General features: G+C 39.6%; 1 protein-coding gene across 6 annotated transcripts in view; it reads right to left on the bottom strand.

Annotated features, from left to right (window-relative positions):
* The window catches only part of GRIP1 (glutamate receptor interacting protein 1), a 726,295-nt gene extending 705,030 nt beyond the window's left edge, over positions 1-21,265 (bottom strand). For 4 of the 6 annotated variants that reach the window (XM_078336115.1, XM_078336116.1, XM_035256174.3 and 1 more), the window contains exon 1: positions 20,977-21,265. In XM_078336115.1, coding sequence (XP_078192241.1) covers positions 20,977-21,034 — 58 coding nt within the window. In that variant the 5' untranslated portion in view covers positions 21,035-21,265. The remainder of the gene's footprint in view (positions 1-20,976) is intronic. The other 2 variants (XM_035256165.3, XM_035256169.3) reach the window with 1 other exon arrangement.
* Between the last annotated feature and the right edge of the window lie 5,657 nt (positions 21,266-26,922).

The following is a 26,922-nucleotide window of genomic DNA, read 5'->3' as shown; positions in this document are numbered from 1 at the left end:
AGTGTTTTAATGAAAGCAGTGTCTTAATGGTTTTAAACATATTAGTAAAGACAAAGATGTTTTAGAAGCTCAATAAAATCACAAATTCTAGTAGTTTTAATTATATTAAATTGTCATCATTGTTTGGACATAAGTTCCAATTTTCCCATTTAAAGAGAATGTTGCAAATGTATAATAAATAATGGTAATTAAGTTTAATGTTCACTTTCCTAACTTAAAAAAAATTCTTATTATAGAAAATTTGGGACATAGCAAAAAATAATGTTTTAAAAAAAATTTATCCACAATCCAATTGCAAGATAACTTAATATTTTCATGTATGTCCTTTCAAGCTTTTTTCTGTTTCATTTCACACAGTTGAAGTATATATATATATGTATATATATACACATGAAAAAAGTAGAATGTTAAATTGCATGTGTGTGTGTACATATATATATTTATATATATATACATATAGTGTGTGTGTGTTTATGTGTGTGTATATATATGATACCCAACATTTAAAAAGTCAGCATTTCCCATGTTATGCAAATTTTCTTTAAAAATATCATTTGGGGGAGAGATATTGTCTATTCTGTTCACTGCTGCCTCCTCAAGCACCCAAAACAATGCCTGCGCGGTTTGGGCACTCAATTAACATTTGTTGAATAACGAATAAATCTGGTCAATGATTACTGATTGCCATTACCCCATGACCCATGCACTGCACATTTAAGTTCCTTTCATTTTCTCACAATTATGGGCAATGCCACATTATATCTTTGTGGAAAAGCTTTTTCAGCATTTAGGATTATTTACTTGAGATCATGTTCCAGAAGTTGAATTACTGAGTCATAGTTTATATAAACAAATTTAAGACATCCTATACCTATCATCAAATTGCTTTCTCCAAAGCAGTACCTGTTTCACCACACCTTGTAAAAGCACTGAACAGTCTCTTTTTTATAAAGCTTTTCTAATCACCTAAGTAAAAAACAGTTATCTCATGTGGTTTTATTTGTAAGTCTTGAATTGCTAATATTATTTCCCCAAATATGTGTTAGACATTTATATTTGTGGTTCTTAGTCACCTGGTCATATCGTTTATCAGTATATTTATTCACTCTGTATTCCCTGGACACACAGAACACACTGTTCTATTCCCTGGATGCAGTCCCCTTTAGTCTTATTTTGGGAAAAAATTTATTCCTGTTAACCCTTTCATATAAATTTCAAAATACTGTCATGTTTACATACACTCACATCACACACACACACACACAAACCTGATAAGATTTTTAAAATATTGTTGTTTATAACAACATATACATTATAGAAGCATTAGGAAGTACAGATTAGAGAGAAAAAGAAAGTCAGCCAAACTCTCAAAAGTCACAGATATGCATCATTCACACTTTAGTACACATCTTTGCAAATTTTGCTCTATGCATATACCATTTTTTAAATTTTTACATATATATTTACATATATAGAAAAAATTATATATATTATATCTAATATATAATTACATTATATCTAATATATAATTATATATATATTAGATATAATGTTAGATATATTATATTATATAATTATATATTTATATATAATTATTATATAATTATATAATTAGATATTATATTAGATATAATATATAATATATATAATTATATATTATGTAATTATAGAAACATATAGATAGATAGATACTTTTCTTTTAGAGATGAAATACTGCTCTGTCATGAAGGCTAGAGTATAGTTCGTCAATCATGGCTCACTGCAGCCTTGGCCTCCCAGGTTTAAGCAATCCTTCCACCTCAGCTCCCAAATAGCTGGGACTAAAGGCACCGATATGGTTTGGCTGTGTCCTCACCCAAATCTCATCCTGAGTTGTAACTCCCACAATTCCCATGTGTCTGGGAGAAATCTGGAGGGAGGTAATTGAATCATGGGGGTAGGTCTTTCCCATGCTGCTCTTGTGAATAAGTCTCACGATATCTAACAGTTTTGAAATGGGAGTTTCCCTGCACAAACACTCTCTTTGCCTGCCACTAACCATGTAAGATGTGACTTGCTCCTCACCATGATTGTGAGGACTCCCCAACCATGTGGAACTGTAAATCCATTAAATCTCTTTTTCTTCTCAGTTTCAGGTATGTCTTTATCAGAAGCATGAAACGTACTAATACAGGCATGTACCCACACACCTGGCTAATTTTTTTTATTTTTTGTAGAGACAGGGTCTCACTATATTGCCCAGGCGGATCTCAACTCCTGGCCTCAAGCAATCCTCTCACCTTGGCCAAAGTGCTGAGATTACAGGCACAGTTGTTGTACTCAGAACCATAAACCACTCTTAGAACATATGTGGGATCATTTGTGCATACTGTTTTGTAATTGTTTTTACTTAATTCTGTTTCATAAACAATTTGCCACATCATCAAATATCCTTCCTGATATTTTTCATGCTAAGAGAATATCATAGGAGGTAAAACCATAGACTTGGAGAATAGGTCTGAACCCTAATCTTGCCTCCAACATCTTAACTCTAAGACTTAGCTTCTTTTGGCACATAAACATCATGGAATACTATGCAGCCATAAAAAAGAATGAGTTCATGTCTTTTGCAGGGCCATGGATGAAGCTGCATGCCATCATTCTCTGCAAACTAACACAGGAACAGAAAACCAAACACTGCATGTTCTCACAAGTAGGAGTTGAACAATGAGAACACGTGGACACAGGGAGGGGAACATCACACACTGGGGCCTGTCAATGGGGAAGGGGTCAAGGGGAGGGAGAGCATCAGGACAAATACTTAATGCACGCAGGGCTTAAAACCTAGCTGATGGGTTGATAGATGCAGCAAACTACCATGGCACATGTATATCTATGTAACAAACCTATACATTCTGCACATGTATCCCAGAACTTAGAGTAAAATTAAAAAAAAAAAAAAAAGATTTAGCTTATTTAAGCCCTTTGCTCATTGATAAAATGAGAATAAAAATAACTATTTGAAATGAACTGTTGCCTAAATTAAGTGAAAGAACATAGTTTATAAAACAATTAACAGTATGCTGATAATAGGTGCTTAGTATTTGTCAAATTAATAAATAATTGGTTAAAAAAATCATTTTGTTTTAATTGGCATTTCTCATTTCTTTGCTTTTGTGTGTATTTTCTTTTGTTTCTCTTTCTTTTTTTGTTTTTTTGGTGACTTGTCCTATGTCAAATGTTCACATCTTTTTCCTATTTTTCTACTGGGGTGATTTTTTCATTGCTTTGAATTCATATATGTATTCATTCATTCCACAATGATTTGTTAAAAGCCACTATGTGCTTATTTGATTATCATATTTGTCTTTTATGTTGCAAATGTTCTTCCAAGTTTACTATTTGCCTTTTAATTTTGTTTATGGTAGGTTTTGATGTATAGAAATATTAAATTTTCATGCAACTTATCCTATTTTCTATTTTTTTATAACATGCTCAGAAATTCCTTCTTTACCCTCAGGGAATTCTTTATTATTTGGAGTGGAAAGAGAATAAAGCCCTCTTAGGCCTGAAATGAAGGAAAACAAAATAATTGGCTTGATATAGGACAAGCTTTATAAAAGGCTCATTTTATATAGTAATTCTTTAAGGGCAGGCCTACCATATTCCTATTTATATTTCCAGCAACTAGAACAGCATATGACATGTACTAGGGCCTCAATAAATGCCGAACTTGCTCAATTGGAGAGAAAAGAGCTATCAGGAAGAGCAAAGTCCGTACTTAAACATCGGAGTTGAGAGGAAAGATTTTAATTAGAGTAACACTGCAGAACCACAGAGAAAACATCAAGAAAATTCAAAATCAAACATTCTAAAGCACTGATGTTCTTCTGTTGTTGAGGGAATTATACCTGCTCTTAAGATTTTTTCAAGTCCCAAGTATCGCTACTATTCTATTTGGAAGCACTTCTCCATACATATTCTGAACTACATTTCCCTACAAGATGCTCCAGCGGCAAAGACATCCTACAGTCAAATAAATTTTGCAACTACTGCACACTGCTTTACCCCTTTTCCTCAACTCACCCACAATCCAGAGGCCCCATGAACTTTCATATATAAACAAACACTCAGGAATTCTGCTGGTACCAGTTTCCACAGAAGCTAAGGTCACAGTTTGTCTGGCATTTCTAGACAGGTAAGAGGAAACTAGGGGAATGTCAGTACCTAGTAAAAAGCTAAAATCAGTGACCAGAGATATAGGCAGATACTGGACAAATCATTTGCTTGGGACATAATAAAGGAACAATGGGGGAGAGACAGACAAGCAGAAGACATCCAAGGATGTTAGATTATATGGTGATGTGGGCAAGAAATAAATGTCAGCATCCTGAAAAATCAGGTACCAGAAACCAGGAACATAGGCAGAGCCTGAACATGAAATGGAGGGACTTGACAGCAACATCAATCCCAATCACCAAGATTGGGGCTGGACCACAGCCCGTGGGATGCCCACAGATGTTAATCACTTGCTTCCTAGGTAGGCTACTTGTTCAACATTCATCTACTAGATGCAGGGCCAGTGCACTTTGCAGAGGGATTTTTTTTAATGTCCACTATGATAAAAGGAGTTATACGTGAGGACTTGAATTAACTAGCACCATCTTCCTAATTTTTTCAGTGATGTGTAGCACCCATGTAGATTGGTACTCTGTCAGCAGATCCCATAATCTTACTGTCACTGAGACTGAGTATCAAGTGAAAGGAGCCATCAGTGGTGACCTCAGTGACAAGGCAACTTACCCAGGAAGGGGTTCCCTGTATGTTTTGTGTTCAAAGACTCAGCTGAACTGGGCAAGACAATAACACAAGGGGGTCAAAGAGGTAAAGCTAGTTGTGAGTGCAGTGGAAGCCAGAAAGCTCCTAATGGCTATAAATAATGCAAGGTTCCAGTAGCAGAGGAGATCTGAGCTGGCAAAACGCATCCCCTCAGACCCCAGGTTAGGTTTGCCACAACCTCAGATCAGAAAGCAAGCAACTTTGCTGTTTGTTTTGTTTTGTTTTGTTTTTATTCATAAGCTATTAGTTGAACTGTGGAAACAAAACCCAAATAATCACATCTTTGCAGGTTCTCTATACTGAAAGAGAACAGCTTAGTTAGTATCTTCATTGTCTTGGTTTAACATATATTGAAAGCCTCACATTGCACAAAGCTATTCATCAAATGAAGTCACTGACAGGAAGAGAACTAGAAAACTGTGACTTAAAAGTCTAATGTCAGCCTGAACCAGATATCACAAACAAAACAAATGGAGGCATATGCTTTATAATGAATCCTTTTATCCCGGTATGTATTATTCTATGACAAGTTTGGAGGCCCTAAGTCTGACACAGATTAACCAAATAAGTTTCTGGGCTATATTCACAATTATTTTTTCAAATATTTTTAACAGTAGTTATTGTGTTACCAAATATTTATTTTAGCATGAGAAACTGGTAAACATCCCCCTCACCCAACCATCTTCATGAGACACAGGGATCCCCAAACATCCTGGAACTCACTTTCTAAGATGACATGAGGTAACTGCATCACCTGTAATAACATGAAAACCTGAACGGCTTTTTGTATAGAATCTCATAATTAATTACATTATTGTCTAAATTTTACTACTCTATATTTAGCTATCATTCCTGGTGTCCCACTCTTGACAGGTATTTTTACAGATACTCTCAAAATCTTTATAACAACCCTGAAGAGTACGTATTACTATGGTTATTTTACAAAGGAAGAACTTGAGAGATTAAATAGTTTTTGTTTAAATCTACAGAGCCACTTAGTGTAGGCATTAAGCTTAGAATCCAACCTAGATTCTTAAAGCCCAAATCTCTATCCTGTTTCCTAGATTATTTTCCTATAACAGAAGGAAAAATTTCTATCAGTGAATATTCATTCTTCATCCACTGCATCTATCACAAGTCTAACTGACTAGTTCCATGAGGAATTCATGAGGGGCCTCTGATTCATTCAGGAGTCTTCCTTAGGAAGGGGGTCTTAGCTCAGTCAACAAGTACTTAATGAATGCCTGAGGACTACTGTGCCAGGCATTTTTTAAAATGTAGTAGAGTCATAAAATTGTTTTTCTGATATTCCAAAGCTAGGGGATAAGGAGAGAAATGAAGCAGATACCTTGGAAATACAGAAATATGGAATATCTCTTTCCTGTCTTATTTTTCAAAATGTAAATTCATCTTATCCCATTTATTCATTCACTTAACAAATATTAAACACCTATACCATGTCTTGCACCACAGCAGGCAATGTGGACACAAATAAGATTATGACACGATTGCCAACACAAAAATCATATATCAGAATAAATATCAAGACACAGATTGTCACTGTAAAACATTCTGCTACTGTTTTTCTGCTTTAAAACATCATGTGTATCCTCAGGCCAGGCATGGTGGCTCATGTCTGTAATCCCAGCACTTTGGGAGGCTAAGGCGTATGGATTTCCTGAGGTCAGTAGTTCAAGACCAACATGGCAGAACCCCATCTCTACTAAAAAAAAAAAAAAAAAAAAAAAAAAAAAAAAAAAAAAAATTAACCAGGCGTTGTGGTGAGTGCCTGTAATCCCAGCTACTTGGGAGGCTGAGGCAGGAGAATCACTTGAACTTGGAGTCAGAGGTTGCACTAAGCTGAGATCATGCCACTGTACTCCAGCCTGGGGACAGAGACTCCATCTCAAGATAAAAAAAGAAAACATTATGTGTATCCTCAACAGAGGTATATTTTAGCAGAAATAATTTGAAATTTTAGACATTAAAGGGCAGTTTTCAAGGACCACTCTATAGATTGCTAGTGGTGAAAGAGAAATTCGCTTTCTACCTATTTGTTGGGGGAGAGGAGGTAAAGTCTCCAATTCTTCTTCATCCACAATGGGGAGACCAGGCAAGATATGGAATTTAAATTGTTCCTGATTATTTTTCCCCCTGTAATCAAGATGCTTAAAGCTCAAACGTAAACACTGAAAGCACTGGAAATCTTAAATGTGAACACAACTGTATCATTATCTGCAAATAATTTCTCTTACATGCTTAGTAACACAACATGAGAGACTTAATTTATTTAACAGATATTTACTAAGCACCTACTACAAGCCAAATACTCTTCTGTTTGTTGGGGATGCAGCAATAAAAAAACAGATAAAAATTCCTGCCCTCAATCGGCTTCCATTAACAACATACAAATAAATGAGTAAAATAAAGTTTGCCATGTGCTGCTATTAAAAAACAAACAAAGAAAAAAACTAGAACTGGGGGCCAGGCACAGTGGCCCCAGTGGCCTTCCTGTTTGGGAGGCCAAAATGGGAAGATCACTTGAGGCCAGTAATTCAAGACCAGCCTGGCCAACATGACGAAACCCCATCTCTACTAAAAATATAAAAATTAGTCAGCTGTGGTGGCACACACCTGTAATCCCAGTTACTCTGGAGGCTGAGGCAGAAGAATCACTTGAACACAGGAGGCGGAGGTTTCAGTGAACCAAGATCATGCTACTATACTCCAGACTGGGCAACAGAGCAAGATTTTGTATCAAAAAAAAAAAAAAAAGACCAAACTTTATAGTACTCTAATATGTAGGGGCATGAGGAAAGAAACACCAACAGAAACCAAGAGCGAGTGGACAGTAAGGAAAAGGAAAAGTGGGATAATGTGACAGACCAGAGGCCAAATGAATAAAGTCCCCTACTTCCAGCAGGGGACTAATTATCTCAAATGCTGCCTAGTCAAGTAATACGTGATTGGAAATTGGCTACGAGGTTTACCAATGTAGAGGTCAATGGTTCTCATCATAAGAAATAGAATAGGCCACAAAAACCTGATTGATCTAGGGTCAAGAGAGCATAAGAACTACTATGGAGTTAATACAGGCAAATCTCTCATGGAATTTTGTTATTAAAGGAAGAAGAAAACTGGAGCAGTAACTAGAAAAAGTGTGAATAAAGAGAAGGCTGTTTTTTAAAGTAAGTGAAATAACTTCATGTTTGTATGCTGGAAATAATCCAGTAGAGAAGGAGACCCTGGTCATGCTGGAGAGAGGGGAGAAAACGCTGGATCCACTCCTGGAGTGAGCAGGAGGGAACTGGATGTGGTGTACCAGTGGAGGGTTAACCTTGAACAAGAGCACACCGTCTGGCTTCACAGCAGTGAAGACAGACTATACGGCCACAGGTGAAGCAACAGTTGTCTTCTGATTTCTTCTACTTTCTAAGTGAAATAAGAACAGGATGCTTGAAAATGGCACAAGACAGGGTTGCAGTTATTAGTAATGGCAACGTCTAAGACGGCAGTTCTCAGCCATTTTGGTCTCAAGACTGCTTTAACATGGAAGTTACTGAGGACTCCCAAAAGTTTTTGGACATGCCTATTAATATTTACCATATTAGAAATTAAGACAGAAAAATTTTAAATGCAATAGCATACAAGCACAAATTCCTTTAGTGGCCTCTGAAAAACTAGTGTGCACTCTTAACAGAATAAAAGTCCAAAAGGCAGTGTTTTTACACTATTAGGAGAATAGTTTTGGTCTCACACACCTTCTGAAAGCACTTTAGAGACCCCAAGAAGCCACTGGACCACACTTTGAGAACAGCTGGTCTGGGGTGTGGCTACAGAAGTGAGGAGTCCAGGTATAGCCAGATATAATAACTGAATGACAGGACAGCACAGAACTGAGAAACCAAGAAATTGGGAGGACAATTCATGTGAATGTTGAAATCACCAATAATGATCTCTCTACGGGGGAGCTACGGTTCAATTACAGCAAGAAGGTGAAGAGAAGTTAACAGAAGAAGCTGAGGATATAAGGGATTTTGCTGATAATAAACAGTGAGTTATTGACAGTCTAGAAGTGGGGGATAAGGGATCCAAAAAGGAGCCATACCATGTCTACTCCAGTTACTCTTGCTGTGTAACAAATTATCCCAAAACATAGCTTCCTTTTAAGAACAATTTCATTTTGCATATAAATTCCATAGGTCATGAATTCAGACAGTACACAGTGAACATGTCTAGCATCTATTGCATGATGTCTGGGGCCTTAGCTATGAAGACTCAAAGCTTGGGGTGACTCAACAACTGGGGCTTAACATCATCTGAAAGCTCATTTAACCACGTGCCTGGTGCCTGGACTGGGAAAATTGTAAGACCAGGACTGTCAACCAGAGCACCTACACATGTCCTCTCCATGTGAACTGGCTTCCTCACAGCATTGTGGCTTCAGTGTAGTTGGAAGTATCAGAGCCACCTGGTGGCTCAGGATTCCAGGAACAAGTGTTCCAGCTAGCAAAGGGGAAGCTGCATAGACTTTTGCATACCAGCCTCAGAAGTCATACAGTGTCACCTCCAGCATTTTCTATTGGTTAATCAGCCACAAGCCTGCCCAATTCGAATGGAGAAGACACAGACACTCAAGGGGAAAACTCTCCCCCAAAATTTTGGAAGCCATATTTTAAAACGGGCCTATCATCACCTGTTCAAAAGGATCAATTTCTAAACACTGAGAGATGAAATTTACAGGGTATGACATATGCCAGTAAATAATCTTCCTGTTATGGACTGAATGTTTATGCGGCCCCCAAATTCATACATTGATTCCCTAACCCCCTGTGTGGTTGCATTTAGAGACTAAAGGTCTCTAAGGAAGTAATTAAAGCTAAATAAAGTCAAAAGGGTGGGCTCTGATCCAACAGGATTAGTGTCCTTATAAGAAGAGACACCAAAGGGCTTTCGTTCCCCTCCCCACTCTCTCTGCACTACACCTACCAAGAAAAAAATCCTGTGAGCACACAGCAATAAGATAATCATCTGCAAGTCAAAGGCAAAGCCCTCCAGAAACCAGCAATGCTGGCACCTTGATAATGAATTTCTAGCCTCCAAGAATGTAAAAAAATAAACTTCTGTTGTTTAAGCATGTAGTATTTTACTGTGGAAACCTGGGCAGATTAATACACTGCCCTTCCTCCTTTTTCAGTATGATCATTAGGGTCTGGGAGGGTAGGGATCTGAGTAAATGAAGTCATTCAGTATAGAGTCAATGCTATTCTCATCATTTTACACGACTGTGAGCAATAACAACAACGAAAAAAAAGAAAAAACAGGGCTACCATTTGGTGGCAGGACTCTTATAGGTATATCAGCATTCAGGCTCACTAACAAAGCCAGATGCGGTGCTTTATCAGCAGATGCAGCACTACAGGTGTCTGATTCTAGCCTGGCAAATTTTCAATAACTAAAATTATAGGGGGGAAATGTGAAATGGTAAGAAAGAAACTAAATTTATATCACCTTGTTCAGGGTTTTCATTTAATGAAAATGTGCTCTGCACATACTAGAAAATTATACATGTAAAAAGAAACACTTGAATTCATCTGAAAAATGTAATTCTAAATGCCACTTTTTTTTTTAGTCAACAATCCTGACACAAAGAGAAAAATGTAGAATTCCTTATAACTAAGTTTGATTTCATGAGGATATTAGTGTATTCCTCAGGGGTTTGCAATAGAATTTGTGAGTTTCAGTAATAGGAGATAAAATATTAGACATCAGAAGACATGAAATAAGGAAGCCATTCACAGATTATATGCCATAATAAAGAAATGAATACCTATCCCAATCCTGTGTTATTTTTACTGCTTTATCATCATTGTTTTTGTAATATACCAACAGGTGAAAATACATTCAGTACCTTTCTCAAATGATTAACTATGCCTTAAAAAGACATAAATCCTAGTCATTTGTGATGTCAAACTGTATATCAGATTGTCAACTGATTATATTAAGACAATAAATGAAAGTGAAAAAGAAATGCTTCTTTTTCACTTTCAGTAAAAAGAAGAGATTTATTAATTCTAACATAAATTCACACAAGAAGTTTTGACTTTATCTAGTGATCTATTCTAAACATCTTTATTCAAAATACAAAGTACACCTTAACAATGCATCAACATCTAACAGTAAATTCACATTGCAATTATAATACTGACTATAAGAAGAAATATGTCGGTTCCTGTGTTCATATATTTGCCAATGAAATACAAAGGGCAGATTTCTAGTAAAACTATTAAATGAGAAAAGTTTATGTGCAAAGAAGAGTAGTAGAAGTTGCTGGTCAAAACTACTTGCCAGCCTCAAGCTGTGTCATCTCTAAACTGTTTGACCACTTCTCTCTCTTTCTTTCTTCACTGATGTTCAAATCTTAGGGAGAAGGGTCCACCTGATAAAGGAATAAGACTCTTCTTTCACTCTTCCTTTAACATACAGTCACCCTCCTGATCCCTGCCCCTTACAGTTTTAAGTTTTCAAGACACATAAACCACTTCAGACATGGAACAACAGAGAAAGAGAAAAAAGGGAAGGAGGAGCAAAAGATCAAATGTAAGCATCTGATACTCTCCAAGGAATCAAAACTTCATGAGTACAAAAAGAGAAAAAAAAAACTAACACCTGTGTATCTTTGAGGGATTTAGAAGACATTGTGGCCAATGACCCTTATCACCTAGGATGAAGGTCCCCTATTTGGCACATGCCACATTCAACATGTCATTGGACCACAGAGTGTAATATCTGCAGAAGGTAACTAAGACAGGTGGAGCTGAGGACACCTCCCAAGAGGTGATTCAGAGAAAACAGTTAAGCACTCTATGGCTAAGGAGAGATACAGAAATGCTGATAGGACTACTACCTAGAAAGGGCCTGGGTAGTCACAAACCACAGGGATCTCATGACTAGACACAATGGCAAGGTCCAGGAAGTCCAAATGAGCTGCCAAGGTAACATTCAAAAGATCAAATAGGAACAGTCTCATTGCAGTGGAACCATTATCTCCAACCCCAGCTATATTTATATTTTAAACCAATACTATTTGAAATGTGCTCTATGGACCATGCCAGTCAAGAAACTGTTTATTACCTGCCCATGGTTACATAAGTACTGAAAATGAGGGTGGGTGTTTAGAAATACTATAGCAATGTGACATTGCCACATCCAAGACTGTGACTAGTGAGTTCATCTCACTGAAGAGGACAAAAACAGGTGTGGTCAAACTTAGGTAGCAAGCTTCACCCAGTGCATGGTGCTATGGAACCCCGTATCTGCCTGTGACAGGAGAAAGGACAGCCCTTCACTACAAAGAGTGTATGAACAAATCCAGATCTGCATGCAGCCTAATCCCACAGCCACTTTCTGTGCTAATATTGAGTTTTGTATTTGGGATCGCAATGGTGTGTAACAGACCAATGAGAATAGAGGACTTCACATGTAAATGATGTGTTTATGTCTAGGAAAGACAAAGTGATATCGAGATTCCATAGAGCTTGACTAGAAAAAAGTGGTGTTATTACTTTCCACAGCAGAAAGTACCATATTCACACTGCAAGAAGGAATTTAGTCTCAGGCAAATAATATCAAGTCATATGAAATCAATGTTGTCAATGTGCATGTTATTGATTTTGGGGGGTAGTTTTGTTTATTTTTCTTTTGTAAAATCTGTTTTGGCTTTGTGGTTGTATAAGAGCTATAAGCAACAGGAGTGTTTTATGTTAGTACATATTTAAGTAGTACAATAAAAATAAACAGGCTGGGCTTGGTGGTTCACAACTGTAATTCCAGCACCTTGGGAGGCCGAGGTGGGCGGATCACCAGGTCAAGAGATCCAGACCATCCTGGTCAACACAGTGAAACCCCATCTCTACAAAAAATACAAAAATTAGCCAGTCGTGGTGGTGCGCACTTATAGTCCCAGCTACTCTGGTGGCTGAGGCAGAAGAATCACTTGAACCCGGAGGCAGAGGTTGCAGTGAGCCGAGATTGTGCAATTGCACTCCAGCCTGGCAACAAAGCGAGACTCTGTCTCAATAAATAAATAAAATAAAAAATAGATAAATGACATTGGCCAGGCAAGATGGCTCACACCTGTTATCCCAGAACTTTGGGAGGCCAAGACGGGCAGATCACCTGAGGTCAGGAGTTCAAGAGCAGCCTGGCCAACAAAGCGAAACCCCATCTCTACTAAAAATACAAAACAATTAGTGGGGCACATGCTGTAATCCCCATTACTTGGGAGGCTGAGGCAGGAGAACTGCTTGAACCCCAGAGGCAGAAGTTGCAGTGAGCCAGGATCATGCCATTGCACTCCAGCCTGGGCAACAAATGAAACTCAGTCTCAAAAAAACACATGTTGGCACTGGAGATCTGCAAGAATTTTTTCTCCCTTCAAAAGGTTCCAAACATGATTTCAACTAAGAATAATGATTTTTTGCATATCGGGCTGATGTCAGAAGCCTGGACTTAAAAATTTCTAATTTATGAAACATAAGTTACCCAAATAATGCTTCCATCAAGAGAAAACCTGCTAAGAGACAAATGTAATTGAAGACCCTCTCTCTTTCACCAACTTCTGGCTTTTTTAATATAATAATGTTATATTAATAGCTTTTACCTCTAAGTTTAACCCCAGAAGGTCAGTATGCCAAGAATCATCCTTACTTTATAAATGAGAAAGCAGAAGTCAAGATGGGCAGTCTATACCCAGGACAAATAGCCAGGGGAAATGTCTGAGAGAGAGGACCTAAACTTCAGCTTTCAGATTTTGAGTACAGTATAAGAAGTATATTAAAACTTTACACACAGCATATTTAGTTGTTTCCAGAAAATAATAAATTTTAAAACCCTACCCAATTCCATTACCAGGGAAGATAAATCTAAAAAAATAAATACAGTACAACCATTCCCTCTCTTTCAGCTAAAATCTCATGTAAAATTCTAAATTAGCTTTAGGAGATAAATGTGCCGGATAATTATTTTTCCTTTAGGAGTAGATAGCATATGAATTATATATAAACAAAAGAAAGCTATTGCACAATAAGCTATCATCATGGCACAGTCTGGTAGTCCATCACTTTGGTGGTCCTCTATTTTTGTATTATTCTACCACATTATGTTTATTTTTTTCCCTACATTGATGAGGGGAGTGGGACAATAAAGAAAGTCAATATGTAATAGAAAAAATACCAGGCTCTGTATCAGGATACTAGGTCTCAAGATACAATTCTGATTCTAACCAGTACCTGAACCAGAGACCTACACTCCTCACATTTCCTACATTTACCTTCTGATTATCTCTGCATGGGCTGAAACACGGCAGTAGTCTCCTACCTGCTCCCCTCCCTTCCAAGTCCTTCACTTTTCAAATGTTTTCTCTATGCTGCCAAGATGAGCTTTCTAAGAAAAAATCTGATCCTGACTCTCCTCTGTTGGAAGCCCATCAATTCTTTATCGCCTGCCAGATACAATCAAACTCTTTAATTTGGCATAAGAAGCCCTTTCCAATCTGGCCATTGCTAGTCTAATGCTCCCATTCAGCTCCATTCCTCATCCCATGGGGGAAATGAATATTCATATTCTATGCTCATAAGCATGTTCATACTCTACACACTCCAGCCCCTTTAAGAAACCAGTCATGTTCCTGGAATGTCTCATTGCATGATGCTTTGGAACATCCCATGTTCCATGCCTGAAATATCTTTCCTTCTATCCCCTCACAACTCTCTAATCTCCTCTTCTTCCTTCAAGTCTTTTAACATTTCCTCTGTGCTACCTTCTACCTTCTCTGACAGCTGTCTTCAGAAGCTTCTTTCTTCCCACCCACCCCCAGCACAATCAACCCCTATTCTCTGCTCCCTCTGCATTAATCTTTACAAGAGTAGAAAAGCTGTCCTGGAATTACCTGTCATAGCCCATGACTCTATTTAATAGCATCCTTTAAAATGGACCATTATTTCCTCATCCCCAGCACTCAGTTGGTACTCAATAAACACTTGCTAAGTATATGAAATGTAGTCTTGGGTACATTTCTCTCTCTACACTAGATTCTTTGTTTTCATGAGAGTTGGGCTAGAATACATCAAAGACCTTGGCTGCATCAAGTTTTACGTTTTAGTGTAGTTTTTCACAAAAATTAGACTTTTTAAAAATATTTTATAAGGTTTTTAAAGAATAAAAATTATTGATTGATTGTTTCATGATCAGGATATCCTAAGGTGTTAACAGACCTATATCAATTTACCATTAAAATGGCAGTTGCCATTACTGAACTCCAAACCCTATGCAAGGTACTATCATACATTCCTCTTTGTTAATTTTATTTAATTCTCACATGACATAGATATTTCTTGTCCTCATCTTGAAGTAAAGAAAACAAGGGCTTCGAAGAGTTAAAAAGTCCATGGAGTTAATAAGTGCTGGAGTGAATTTAAACCCAACGCCATTTGGACCTCAAATATCTTCTCATCAACCACTGTGCCAGAACTTAAGGAATCTGTCTAGGATACAAGCCATATCTTCTCTACATTGTATTCATCACCTCACTTGGTGCTTAAAGTTTATTCACTGTTGAAAAGAAAGGTGGTAAGAAATTAAATCAGATGCTTTTAATATGCAGATACAGTTGAAGTACACTGATTTTCCCATAAAGCTGACAGCACCCTTTGGCCACTGACATGCCTAAACAAGCAGGCTTCTTGAATAAGAAAATTTGTATGAATAGATTTTTTATATTTACATTTAAGAATCTTTTTGATTTCAGAAGAAATAAACTTTAATAAAAGATAGAACAAGAGATTCAAACCCAGGATACTGCTTTGCATTTGAATTGTTCTCTCTGCTAGACAAGTTACTTTGTATTACTATTACTCTTATATTTGGTATTACTACTATTATAATTTAATTGAAAATAAATAAATCAAATCCTAAATGCCTTTAATAGTCTGCCATCTGTAGCATTTAATATAACAGTTTTAAAACCCATAAGATTCAATTCTCAAATTCTTTTACTAATATCAGTTGAAATTTCAATTTCTTCATGAAAGAAACCAATTAGGTTGCTGCAGAAGAAAGCGTCATCTGACGCCTCTTTGACCACTGGGCTGTCCGCTAGGTAGCTGGAGTTTAGATATATGGCTTTAATTAAATAAAATGTTGGCAAAGGACAAATACACAATGGCTATTAACAATATAATCATTTCCCAGTTTATCACAGTAAGGAAGAACACTCAATTCTTGTTAATTCTTGCCTTCATGGCAAATACGCTTTAAAAAAAAAAAAGGAAAAATATGCCATAATGGCAAGTGTTTGGTGGAAAAGGCTGTTCATTTAATGAGTTACTTTAAGTGTAGTCAAATAATTCAACTTAAAAATATGTTCAGGTTCCAATCCTTATTGTTAAGAGTTAATTAACACATCTACCTTGCAAAATTCTTGTCAAAGGTCCAAAATATACTTTAGAAGTGTTTTCCCAGTACATGTAACTAAAAAAACTCTCTAAAGAATTCCTGATGAAAGATCTGATGGCAGTTTATTAGAATTCTGTCCAGAAGTGAAAGATGTTATAATGTTAATAAAAGTCTGTAAACTTCACCTCAGGAAATGTAACTTGACTTCTTTTTAAAATATCTTTTTAGAAATGAATGCCCTAAGTCTTGTCTTTATAAGTTCTGGCAAATTCATTAGCTCTCTGAACCTCGGTTTCCCCATCTCCCAGAGTGGAGAATAATAACACTTACCTTACAGGCATATTATAAGGATTGTACCAAATAATGCATGGGAAACACGGTGACTGAAACAAAGCAGGCCCTAGATTTCTTCATTTTCTCCTCTTTTCCCTACTTTGTACCTGGGCAAAAGTCAAATTCCAAATTCAACTTTTTTTAAGAAGGTTGTGGGTAGGGTCACCAGATCTCCTCATGATATGGGTGATATGGAAAATGAAACAGACCAAGATTGTAGTAAAGGTCTACTCCTCAAGCTCCCTGTGCTTTCTCATAGATATTTTATAAAAGCTCATTATTTATATCTAAAGGGGTCCAAATATCCCTGCATCTGGCCCTGTTTTATATTTCTTATATTTGCCAAAATATAAGAAATTACTCAGACACAGTAATTTCTAAAACAGGGCCAGATGCAGTGGCTCATACCTGTAATCCCAGCCTTCTGGAAGGCCAAGGAGGGAGGATTGCATAAGCCCAGTTCAAGACCAGTCTAGGCAACACAGGAAGACTCCATCTTTACAAAAACTTAAAAAAAATAACTAGCCAGGCACAGTGGTACATGCCTGCTGTAGTCCCAGCTATTTGGGAGGCTAAGGCAGGAGGATCTCTTGAGCTCAGGAGGTGGAGGCTACAGTGTGCAGTGATCACACTACTGCACTACAGCCTGGGCAACAAAGCAAGACTCTGTCATGAAATAATAACTTCTAAAACAGAAATCCAAGGAGAAGTTCTCAGTTTCATTTGTAGACCTCCAAAACTCGTAAGAAGAACAAAAAGGCAAGGGAGTAAAGTGCTATAAAACATGCATGTATCTTCCCCCGGTGAATGTATATGCTAATGTGAAATGCATTTAATACATCTATATAATTAGATTAAATGTATATATTTATGTTATATCTAAACATAAAAGCAAAAGGAATTAGAAAATAGCAATTAATATTTTTCTCTGTTCCTCAATAATAAAAATATCAAGAAGCATGTTTGCAGAAACAGACAGATGAATAATCTTTCCAAGCATTATGTTTGATTTTCTATTGTAACTACACATTGTTAAACACAATAAACATTTACTAATCAAAACCACACTAGTAAGAAGGTATGGTACAACGCAAAAGAAAAGCATCATTAGTTACAGATGCATCTATCTTTTTAGACTAAGTATTTTCTCAACAACTACATTCCTATTACACATGATCAGCTAATAAGCATATGAAAAACGACTAATACATTACTTAATTTAGTTTGATTGGAAGAGATATCAAACAGGACAGTTTTCAGAAACATTTCTCTTCTCCTAAAACATTTACCCCAAAGTGTATTAAGTGGCTTCTAAATGAATTGGGTTTAGCAGATCAGGCAGAAAATTGGGGGTAGTGAAGAGTATGGAGAAATGTGTTCTGAATTTTAATAGTATGTCAGCGTATATGGGTGAATCTTAACATGTCATTTTGGAAGTGACTGCATTTACTGCAACAACCCATATGTTACAGTTTCTCTGCTCAGTATTGCACGCCATAGCAATAGCTTACTCAATACCAAATTGATGAAGGCCTTCAAGATGAACCCAAGTTATGAATGGTGTGTAAATATGGCATGAAATTATGTAACACAGCCACGCCTCTTTTTGTATGTGGCAATACCACAAAACCACGTTCCCTCAATCTTCGAATTGAGATTGGCATTTTTTTCTTTTTTAGGAATAAGGCTAAGATGCCTACTCCTTCAAATATGTGGTCCTCAAAGGAGCTTGCATCTTGTATTAATTTGCATTACATCTCAAGAAGAGATTTTACTAAATAAAATCTACATTTAAAAAAATATTATGCTAGAGTAGTCTTCATAATGGGTTTTAGAATGTTTAAATGTAGATTGGGGTTGTGGGGAATGTGGAAAGAGCAGTGGTTTAGATGGGCACAACCAACCTTAGAATTTAATAGTAAGATATTAGAAATTGACCTTTTGGTCAACATTAACCCAAGACAAAATTTAAAATGTATTTGTTCTATGTTCATTATTTTCCTGACCAACCTGACAGTTTAATCTTTCTGTTTATATTTAAAAGAATCCAATTCAACATAATTTCAAGTGTCAAGGGAAAAGATTAACACAATCTGACCTGAAATACAAATAGAAAACATCTCTCATCTCTTTACACTGAAATTCTTCCAAAAGGATAAGCCAAGCTCAAGAAGTGTCCTCTGATATATGCATTAAAAGTCACACAGGCAGCTCTGTTAATTTAAATATATATTTAATATATGTGTGTGTGTTAATTTAAATACACACACACACACACACACATGCACAATGGAAACACAAACACCAGTTAGGAAATTGTGAAAGAAACAAAGCCATGTATTTTTCCATTCCCAAAGAAGCAGGACTTCAAAAATAAATGCTACAACCAAACAAACAAATATAAATACTAATTATTTAGAAAAGCATCTCATAATTGAAGCAAGAAATTCATTTTTTTGCTTGTTACAACAAGTAACAAACATTTCCTGTTTTCTCCTATTGAAGGAGATAAGGCAGAATACCCAATTTCTTACTCAGATTTTTATGCTTTGGAAGAATTTCAGTCTTATCTCCACCAAGCAGATTAGACAATCATCTTTCAATGTTACCATATATTTCTAAAAGACATACAAGTACATTTTGTCACAATCCGAAAATCTACCCACTTCAGCATTCTGATAAAACTTGTCGGAAGCATGGTGATTTTTTTAAAGCAAACTGATACACTGAACACCAAGTACACTGTGACATTTAGTTGATAGGACAGACAGTCACTCCATGCTTGGCAGAATGCTTTCATGTAGTACTTTTACCTGGTTATAAATTATTGGTACTGTTATTTGCAACTTTAAAGATATGATTTACTAAAGAGAGAAGCAGAAGCATTCCCAAAGCAAGGGTGCCTTTTGAATGGGGAAACGTAAGGTCACCTGCCAGAAAGTGTGCTGGAAAATGAATGCACATATCTCATAAGGAAGTGGTTAAAAACGGATGAATTCCCTGAGTCATTAAACAGGATACAAACCAAAGACAGGTTGTGCCACCTAGAGAAAAACTGGAAATTGTACATTGGTTCTTTAGTAGTGAGTGTTATTCAAAAGCCTGAAACTTTTAGTATGCGCAATAACCAAGCCACCATCTATACCAACTCATCACACTGCTGGATTAGGCCCCCTTGACAACTCTGCCTTCTCCACACACCAACTGGCCTCCTGCTTTCCTCGCCCACCTACCTCAGCAGTGGCTGTTTGCCACAGCCCATGCAACCCCTGCATCCTGAAACCTATCCAATTCTAAAGCATCTTCCTTGAAGCCAGGACAGGACAGGGTAGAAGCAGAATAAACCCTTGTGGACCTTGCCAGCCAGCGTCCCTCTGGATGCTAGCAGAGCCACTGTGCACAACCCTCTAGCCCCATGGCGCCTGTATAGGAAATTCTGGTGCACTCAGTACATCATATCCAGGTTACCAAGCTGAACTCCCTGGGCAACCTCTGCACAATCCAAACACCACAAAATGACCTCAACAGAACTAAGCCTTTAAGGTGCAAAAGGCCTTCAACTTTTCTCCCCCGCAAGTCACTTAAAGCAACGTGTCCAGCTCACTTGTCAGGCTGAAGCACAAAAGGTCTGCAAGGCACCAGGCACGGAGAGTCGCCTTTTGCAAAGAAAATAGACAGTAATTACGAAAAGCCCGCAGTCCTGCGGTATTAAACTGACAGCGAGGACTGCGCTGGGGCATAACTCATCTCCAAGTAGTCACTCCCAGTCCCAGACCCTGAGTGAGAAGACAATCTTTTCCCTCTTTCCTCCCCCTCCAGAGACCTGCGGCAGCGCCCGCTGGCCTCCCCTACGCTCTTCCTCCTCCTCCTCCTCCTTGATGAATCTCCAGCAACTTTGGGTTGGCAGCTCCGTCGCAGCCGAGCCAAAGGCGGGGACTGCGCGAGGGTGGCCGTGGGAGGTGGAGGAAAGTTTGAAAAGTCACTTAAAGCACTGCAGTAACCCACCTCCCTGCCCACCATCATCACCCCCAGCACCCACCCCACAGACGGCCCCTCGGGGCTCCACGTGCGAGCGGGCCCTGCAGAAGCTGGAGTTCCCCCTACATCCTCGCCAGGAAAATCTTTCCCCAAGCGAAAAGTTCGCTGCAGCACCGCCCCTCTCCTCTCCCCCTAGCCCCCCGCCGCCCCCCACCTCAAAAAATGAATCAGAGTTCGCAAGACGCCACCTGGATTCGCCCGCGGGCCCTGAGGGCGCGGCGCCCCTCCCCCGTCGGCGGGTGGACCGGTCGAGAGGGAGCCGGGAGAGGGAGGCACCGGGCGGCCCCGGCCCGGACCCCTGCCCTCCCTCCCCGGCCCCGCCGCCTCGCTCACCTCTCTCCTGCTCCTCCGCCTGCAAGCAGATGGGGATATTCTTCTTCCAGCCGGGCATGGTGTCGCTCCCTGCGCTCGCTCTCGGGCTTGCTCTTTCTTGCTGGCTCCCTTTCTCCCGGGCTCGCCGCGCCTCCTCGCTAGTCCTCTCGGGCCGCCGCGCCGGGGCTGCTCAGCGGGGCTGGGGCGCCGAGGCGGCTCCCGGGCACATCGAGGCGGCGCCGCGCGCCCCACGCTCTCCTCAAACTCGCCGGCGTCGCCCGGTGGCGGCGGCGGTGGCGGCGGCCGGGCCGGGCCGGGCCGGGCCCCGCCGGGAAGGGCTGGGGGCTGCAGCGGCGGCTGCCTCGGTGTGGCCGGGAGGCCGGGCAGGGCCGGGGACGAGGGGCCGTGCAGGCCGAGAGCTGGGGGCTGCGGAGACCCCGGGAGTGGGCGCCGGCGGGAGGAGTGGGCTGGCGCGGCCGCTTCTTTCCCCTCCTCCTCCTCCTTCTTCTTCCCCTTCCTTCTCTCTCCGCCGCCAGCAGGTGGGACTCCAAGCCGCCGCCGCACAAAGCTCCGCCGGCGGCAGGACTGAGGCTGCGGGCTCCCCGGGCGCCTTTCGGCGGAGCCTCCCCCGAGACGCGCGCGAGGCTAAGCGGGCACGGAGGGGGCGCGCGCGCTCACACCCTCCGCGCCCCGGGCGGCCTGCGAGGCGCGCCCGGCCCGCCAGGTACCAAGCCTGGCACCGAGCCGCGAGTGCGGAGCCCACGCCGCTCCACCGCGGCCGCCACTCCCTCCCCACCTCCCTCCCCGAATCCAAATTGGCTGCTCCTCAGGCTTAGGCGACGACCTCGCTGGAGTAGGGGGCAGTGTCCTTCCCTCTAGTCCCTCCCCCACGCCGGTCTTCCTACGCCCTGGCTGTCGCCCCCTCCCCCAAGTTGAGACTTGTAGCTACGGATTTGCTAACTTCGCCCTCAACTGAGGGAAATAGCAACTTTCGGGATGGTCAGCGCTGGTCCCAGGAAGACGTTTCCTGGCAGGGTGGGGAGATCCTGAATGGAGACTCTCTTTTGTTTTAAACGATGCAGGGAGACCTTGGCTGAGTAAATGTGTAATCGCTTTCTTCAAGCACAGGAAGGATTTTACGATCAGGTTTTATGATTAGTTTCTTCCCCTTGTCATAGGCTCATAGAAAATCGGTGGAAAAATGAATCAGGTGGGAGGGAGACAGCTTTGTGATACAGCCTGAAAAATTCTGCCCAGACATGGGGCTCTTGCTTGTGGTTTCAAAACGGTGATGCTAGGAGGGGCTTCTGACAGTGCTCCAGGTAACACTCGGTGACTGTCCTGTGGGGTATGACATCTGCTTTGCCTCAAGGCTGGGGGCTGGCTAAAAAGATACCTGTCTCCGCCTCCGGAGTATCTGATGTGGACCAAAGAACACATCAGCCCCGAGGCTGCAAATACTGGTTTGTGGCTGTAGGGGCCCAGCCACTGCACTGCTGTGAATGACTCTGTGTCCTGCAGTTTATTTTGGCCTCTGAAGGAATTGCAGTTTGCTCTCCCGAATTGAGGACATTGGCTCACACTGGCCTCTCCCTCTCCTCTTGGAAACACAGTAATACTGCCAGAGAGATGTATTAACTAGAATAGACTGAAAGATAGAATCTTCTTTTCCTCTGCCACTGCATAAGCAGTCTTATTGTGTGAGGACGTTTGCTTCTGCTACTGTCCCTGGCCTGGGCTGTCTGTCATTACAGAACTGCCCAGCTGCCAAATCAAGTGGCTATCTCTCCTGAGCAATGGGGAGGCTCAGGTCCAGAAGCTTCAAGGATAGAGGAACTGAAGGGCTAAATGAAGAGCAGAGTCAGACCATCCCAGGGGGTTGTCAGTAGAAATCCCGTCTGAGCTGTTCAAATCTTCTTTCCAGACTCCTTGAGAAGTAAAATCCAGAAAATCAATATGAACATCGCACCTGTTGCTTTAAATGGCCCACCCTTCATCCTAAAATGAACAAGATTCCTTGGGTACTTTAGTATTGTCCTAACCTTGTTTCAAGGTCTACTCCTGCCAATTTTATGTAGAGAAAGGCATTTGCCATTGATTCCCCAAAGCGACAAGGCCAATTGGGCCATAACAATGGCATTTTATGTATGTATACAAGCAAAGACCTGGGTTTTGACAACAAAGAAATGACCACAACATTTTACAGCATCTTCTATAACGTTTATATGTCCGTGGTGGGTCTAACAAGTATCATTCTGGAAAACCCACACAATAAGGGCCTTGTGTGGATTGAATCATACTCATCAGTTGTAGTGCAATCAGCAGTACACTCGTCCTGCCAGGATGAGTGATGGATTATAGTGGAAAGTTCCAGCTTACACCTGTTAATAGTATTTTAAGTCACATAGGCAAAATTCCTACTATGTGGTAGACTCTGGACTAAAAGCTAGGGATACAAAAAGAAAATTAGGCCCAGTGTTGTGTCTCATGCCTGTAATCCCAACACTTTGGGAGGCCAAGGCAGGAGGATCACTGGAGCCCAGGAGTTTGAGATCAGCCTGAGCAACATGGTGAGATCCTATCTCTATGAAAAAAGGTAAATAAATTTTAATTAGCCAGGCATGGTGATGCACACCTGTGATCCCAGCTTCTCAGGAGGCTGAGGTGGGAGGATCACTTGGACCCAGTGAGCTGTGATTTTGCCACTGCGTTCCAGCCTAGGCAACAAAGCTAAACCCTGTCTCAGAGAGAGAAAAGAAAATGATAGTAGTTAAGTAGGGAAGATCAAGCTAATGCATTCTTCTGTGTGTTAGGGTCAGATATTATTATACGGATTATACAAGTGAAAATAGTTAAAGAAACTCTTAAGGATAGATTCATATCCTTCCCACCACAAAGTACTGATTTGTGTTAGACAAAAGATTGTCTAAACACTTGTTCACCAATAATCGATGTCTTGGGTCATCTTTGTATGTACACTTAAGTTATCAAGTAGGCCCTAAGCTTTCTCATGGGGTACCATGGCTTACCTCTCTGCATCCTCAAAGCCAGGGACAGTAACCATTCAATCAATGATAGTTGATGATGATGGTATTTAATCTCACCTGAGCTACCCATAGCATATCACCACATGGAAATAGCCCCTTGATGAATCCTTTCGTGATACTGTTGAGATCACTTGATAATATCAAACCAGAAAAAAGGAATGAAATCACTTAAAAACTTAGTCTGAAATACTTGGTTTTATATTCTAAAATGATCTTATATTCAAAGCATCATTTATAAAAATCTATTCCAAGGAAATTATAGCACTATTTGGAGCTTTATGAGGAAGATATCTACCAGCTAGTAGGATGTAAGATATATTCTTTTTCCCCTTTACTAAATTTGAAAATCAATGTCCTTTAAAGATTGAAGCTACAACTACAGCCACTGTTTATAGACATCATCTCACTTACATTAAGAATTTGTGGTCCTTATTTAAACATAAATTTTTCCCAGTTATTTGTGTAGCTCAAAAGGTTTTGCAGCCTTGGTTTACAGAATTCAAAATTGAGTTTTATTTGTTTTACCCTAACCAGTATGCATAGTTGATTATACAGGCCAAGGGACATACTCTTAAATGTGGCTTCACTTGATCTCCTTTTCTATGTAATATTTTCAAAATAAAGAGGCAAGAAGAAATAATCTCTTACTCCTAGTACCTCCCCCACCTGGTAGGAAAGAAAAGAAAAGAAACCCTGTAAACTAAAAGCTTTAATTTTATTGTTTGATCATCTTTTTCAATCTTGCGTGGATGCATTCAGTCCATTGAAGAGCTGAAAATGTGTGTGATAGAGAGAAAGAGCAACTTGCCTTTCATTTCCTTTGTACTCTGACAACTGAGCTTCCAATCTTCTGCTCACAGGGCCTTCATTCTAACAGAGTGTTATGACTTCTTAGGACTGAATTTCATGAGTTTGAGGAGTCCCCCAGGAGAAGTAAAATCCCAGCTGTTATTCTGGATTTGCTCCAGGGCCTAAAACATCCACAATATATTTATTTTTAATCGTGCATTGACTTTTTATGAACACATGCACTGCATACTAAACAGGCACCTGAAATTTTCAATAGTGCTACCAAAACCCAGCACTTATTTTTCATTGCATACAGTGAATTTGAAAACTCTTTTAACACCTGATATGTACTCCTAGTGGGTATCTATGAATTCACTTTACCTGACAAATCCTCTTTCAACATTCAAAATGAAAGAAACTTCCTTGGATAGTTTATCATCTTGGGGATAAAAATAAAAAGAGGAGAAAAGAAAGAGAATGAATTCATGTTGTTTTTACTTTAAAATCTTCAGTTAAGAGAGTGTAATGGGAGAAAGAGAAAATATGGGAAAAGCAGCAGCTCTAACTAATATGGATAATTTAAGTAAGGTGTGTATGAAAGCAAACAGGAAATTCACCTAAGAAAAATGTTAGACTATGTTTTAAAAAACGACAGTATAGGGCACAGCAGTTGGGGCTAGAGAGATTGTGATGGTTGATTTCATGTGTCAACTTCACTGATCCAGTGGGCACCCAGATATTTGGTCAAACATTATTTTTGGTGGGTGTGTGTGGGTGTCTGGGGTAAACATATCAGTCAAATCAGTAAAAGTAGTAAAATAGATGGCCCTACCCAATATTGGATGGGCAGTGGGCCTCATCCAGTCAGTTGAAGGCCTAAGTAGAACAAAAGGGTTGACCCTCCTTCAAGTAAAAGATAATTCCTCTTGCCTGATAGGACCATATATTTTATCATGCATTCAGACATGAATTGCTGGATCTCACACCTGTTACCTTCGTAATGGAGCTATTCCATCGATACTCTTGGTTCTCAGGCCTTTGGGCTAACACTGGAAATGCAGTATCTGCTCTCCTGGGTCTTTAGCTTGCCCACTCACTCTGTAGAGCTTGAGGCTTGTCAGCCTCCCTAGTCATGTGGGCCAATTCCTTACAATAAATTTCTTCCTATATGTATATGCATCTTACGGAGTCTCTTTCTTTGGATAACCATAATACAGAGACCTGAGTTCAAATCTTCTTTATAGCACACACTAGCTCTGTGACCCTGGGCAAGTCTAACTTCATGTCTCCCATGTTTGAAATGTAATACCTACATGGAAATGTGGGGGGGGGGGATTAAATGAGCTGATATAAGTAGGGAATTTAGCACAGCATGTGATACATATAATTATAGGTAGAAAAAATTAATAAATTGGTTTTAAAAAGTTATGCAGAGTGGATTCTTGGGATTCATGAGTTTCTAAAAATACAAGAACTCCCTAAAATCGTATGGAAATTTTTCTGTGTCTATTTATGATACCCCCACAACACACACACACACACACACACAGAGATAAAAGTTCATAGCTTTCATCAAGTTCTCAAAGAAATACTTAATCCAGAAAAAAAAAAATGAAGGTTTCTGATAAGCATGAGAGGAAGACTCCATAATAGACAATTAACTTTGGGTTTTGCTGAAGAAAGAAAAGGATTAATCCTAAAGAAATTCACATAGGAATTGAGCTTTAGGATTACTGACACTCAACTCTCCACTCTCTTTGCCTTTGCATTCAAACTTTTCAGAAAGTCAGCTATATCCCTGACACCCAAGTTTTCAACTCTTGATTCACACCTAACTAACTGCAGTTTCTCTTTGCAAAAGCATTGTCATAATTGCAGGTCCCTGGTGCAAAACCTGAGGCACAGTTTGACTCAGTCCATATCCCCAACTGGCTACCAAATTCTTTCAAATCTACCTGTGAAATAATTTTGGAATCTCTCTCCTTTTCCATGGCATTGCCCTGATTATTGACCTTATCTTTCACCTGGACAATCCTGATATCCTTCTCCAGGTTCACTTCTTCAGTCTATTCTTACTCCAAACTGCATTGCAGTCAACCTTATTGTTGTATTTGTTTTCCTTTAAATAAAA

Source organism: Callithrix jacchus, chromosome 9 (assembly GCF_049354715.1).
Source record: "Callithrix jacchus isolate 240 chromosome 9, calJac240_pri, whole genome shotgun sequence".
NCBI classification, from domain to species: Eukaryota; Metazoa; Chordata; class Mammalia; order Primates; family Cebidae; genus Callithrix; species Callithrix jacchus.
This window is presented reverse-complemented; position numbering and strand designations above follow the sequence as displayed.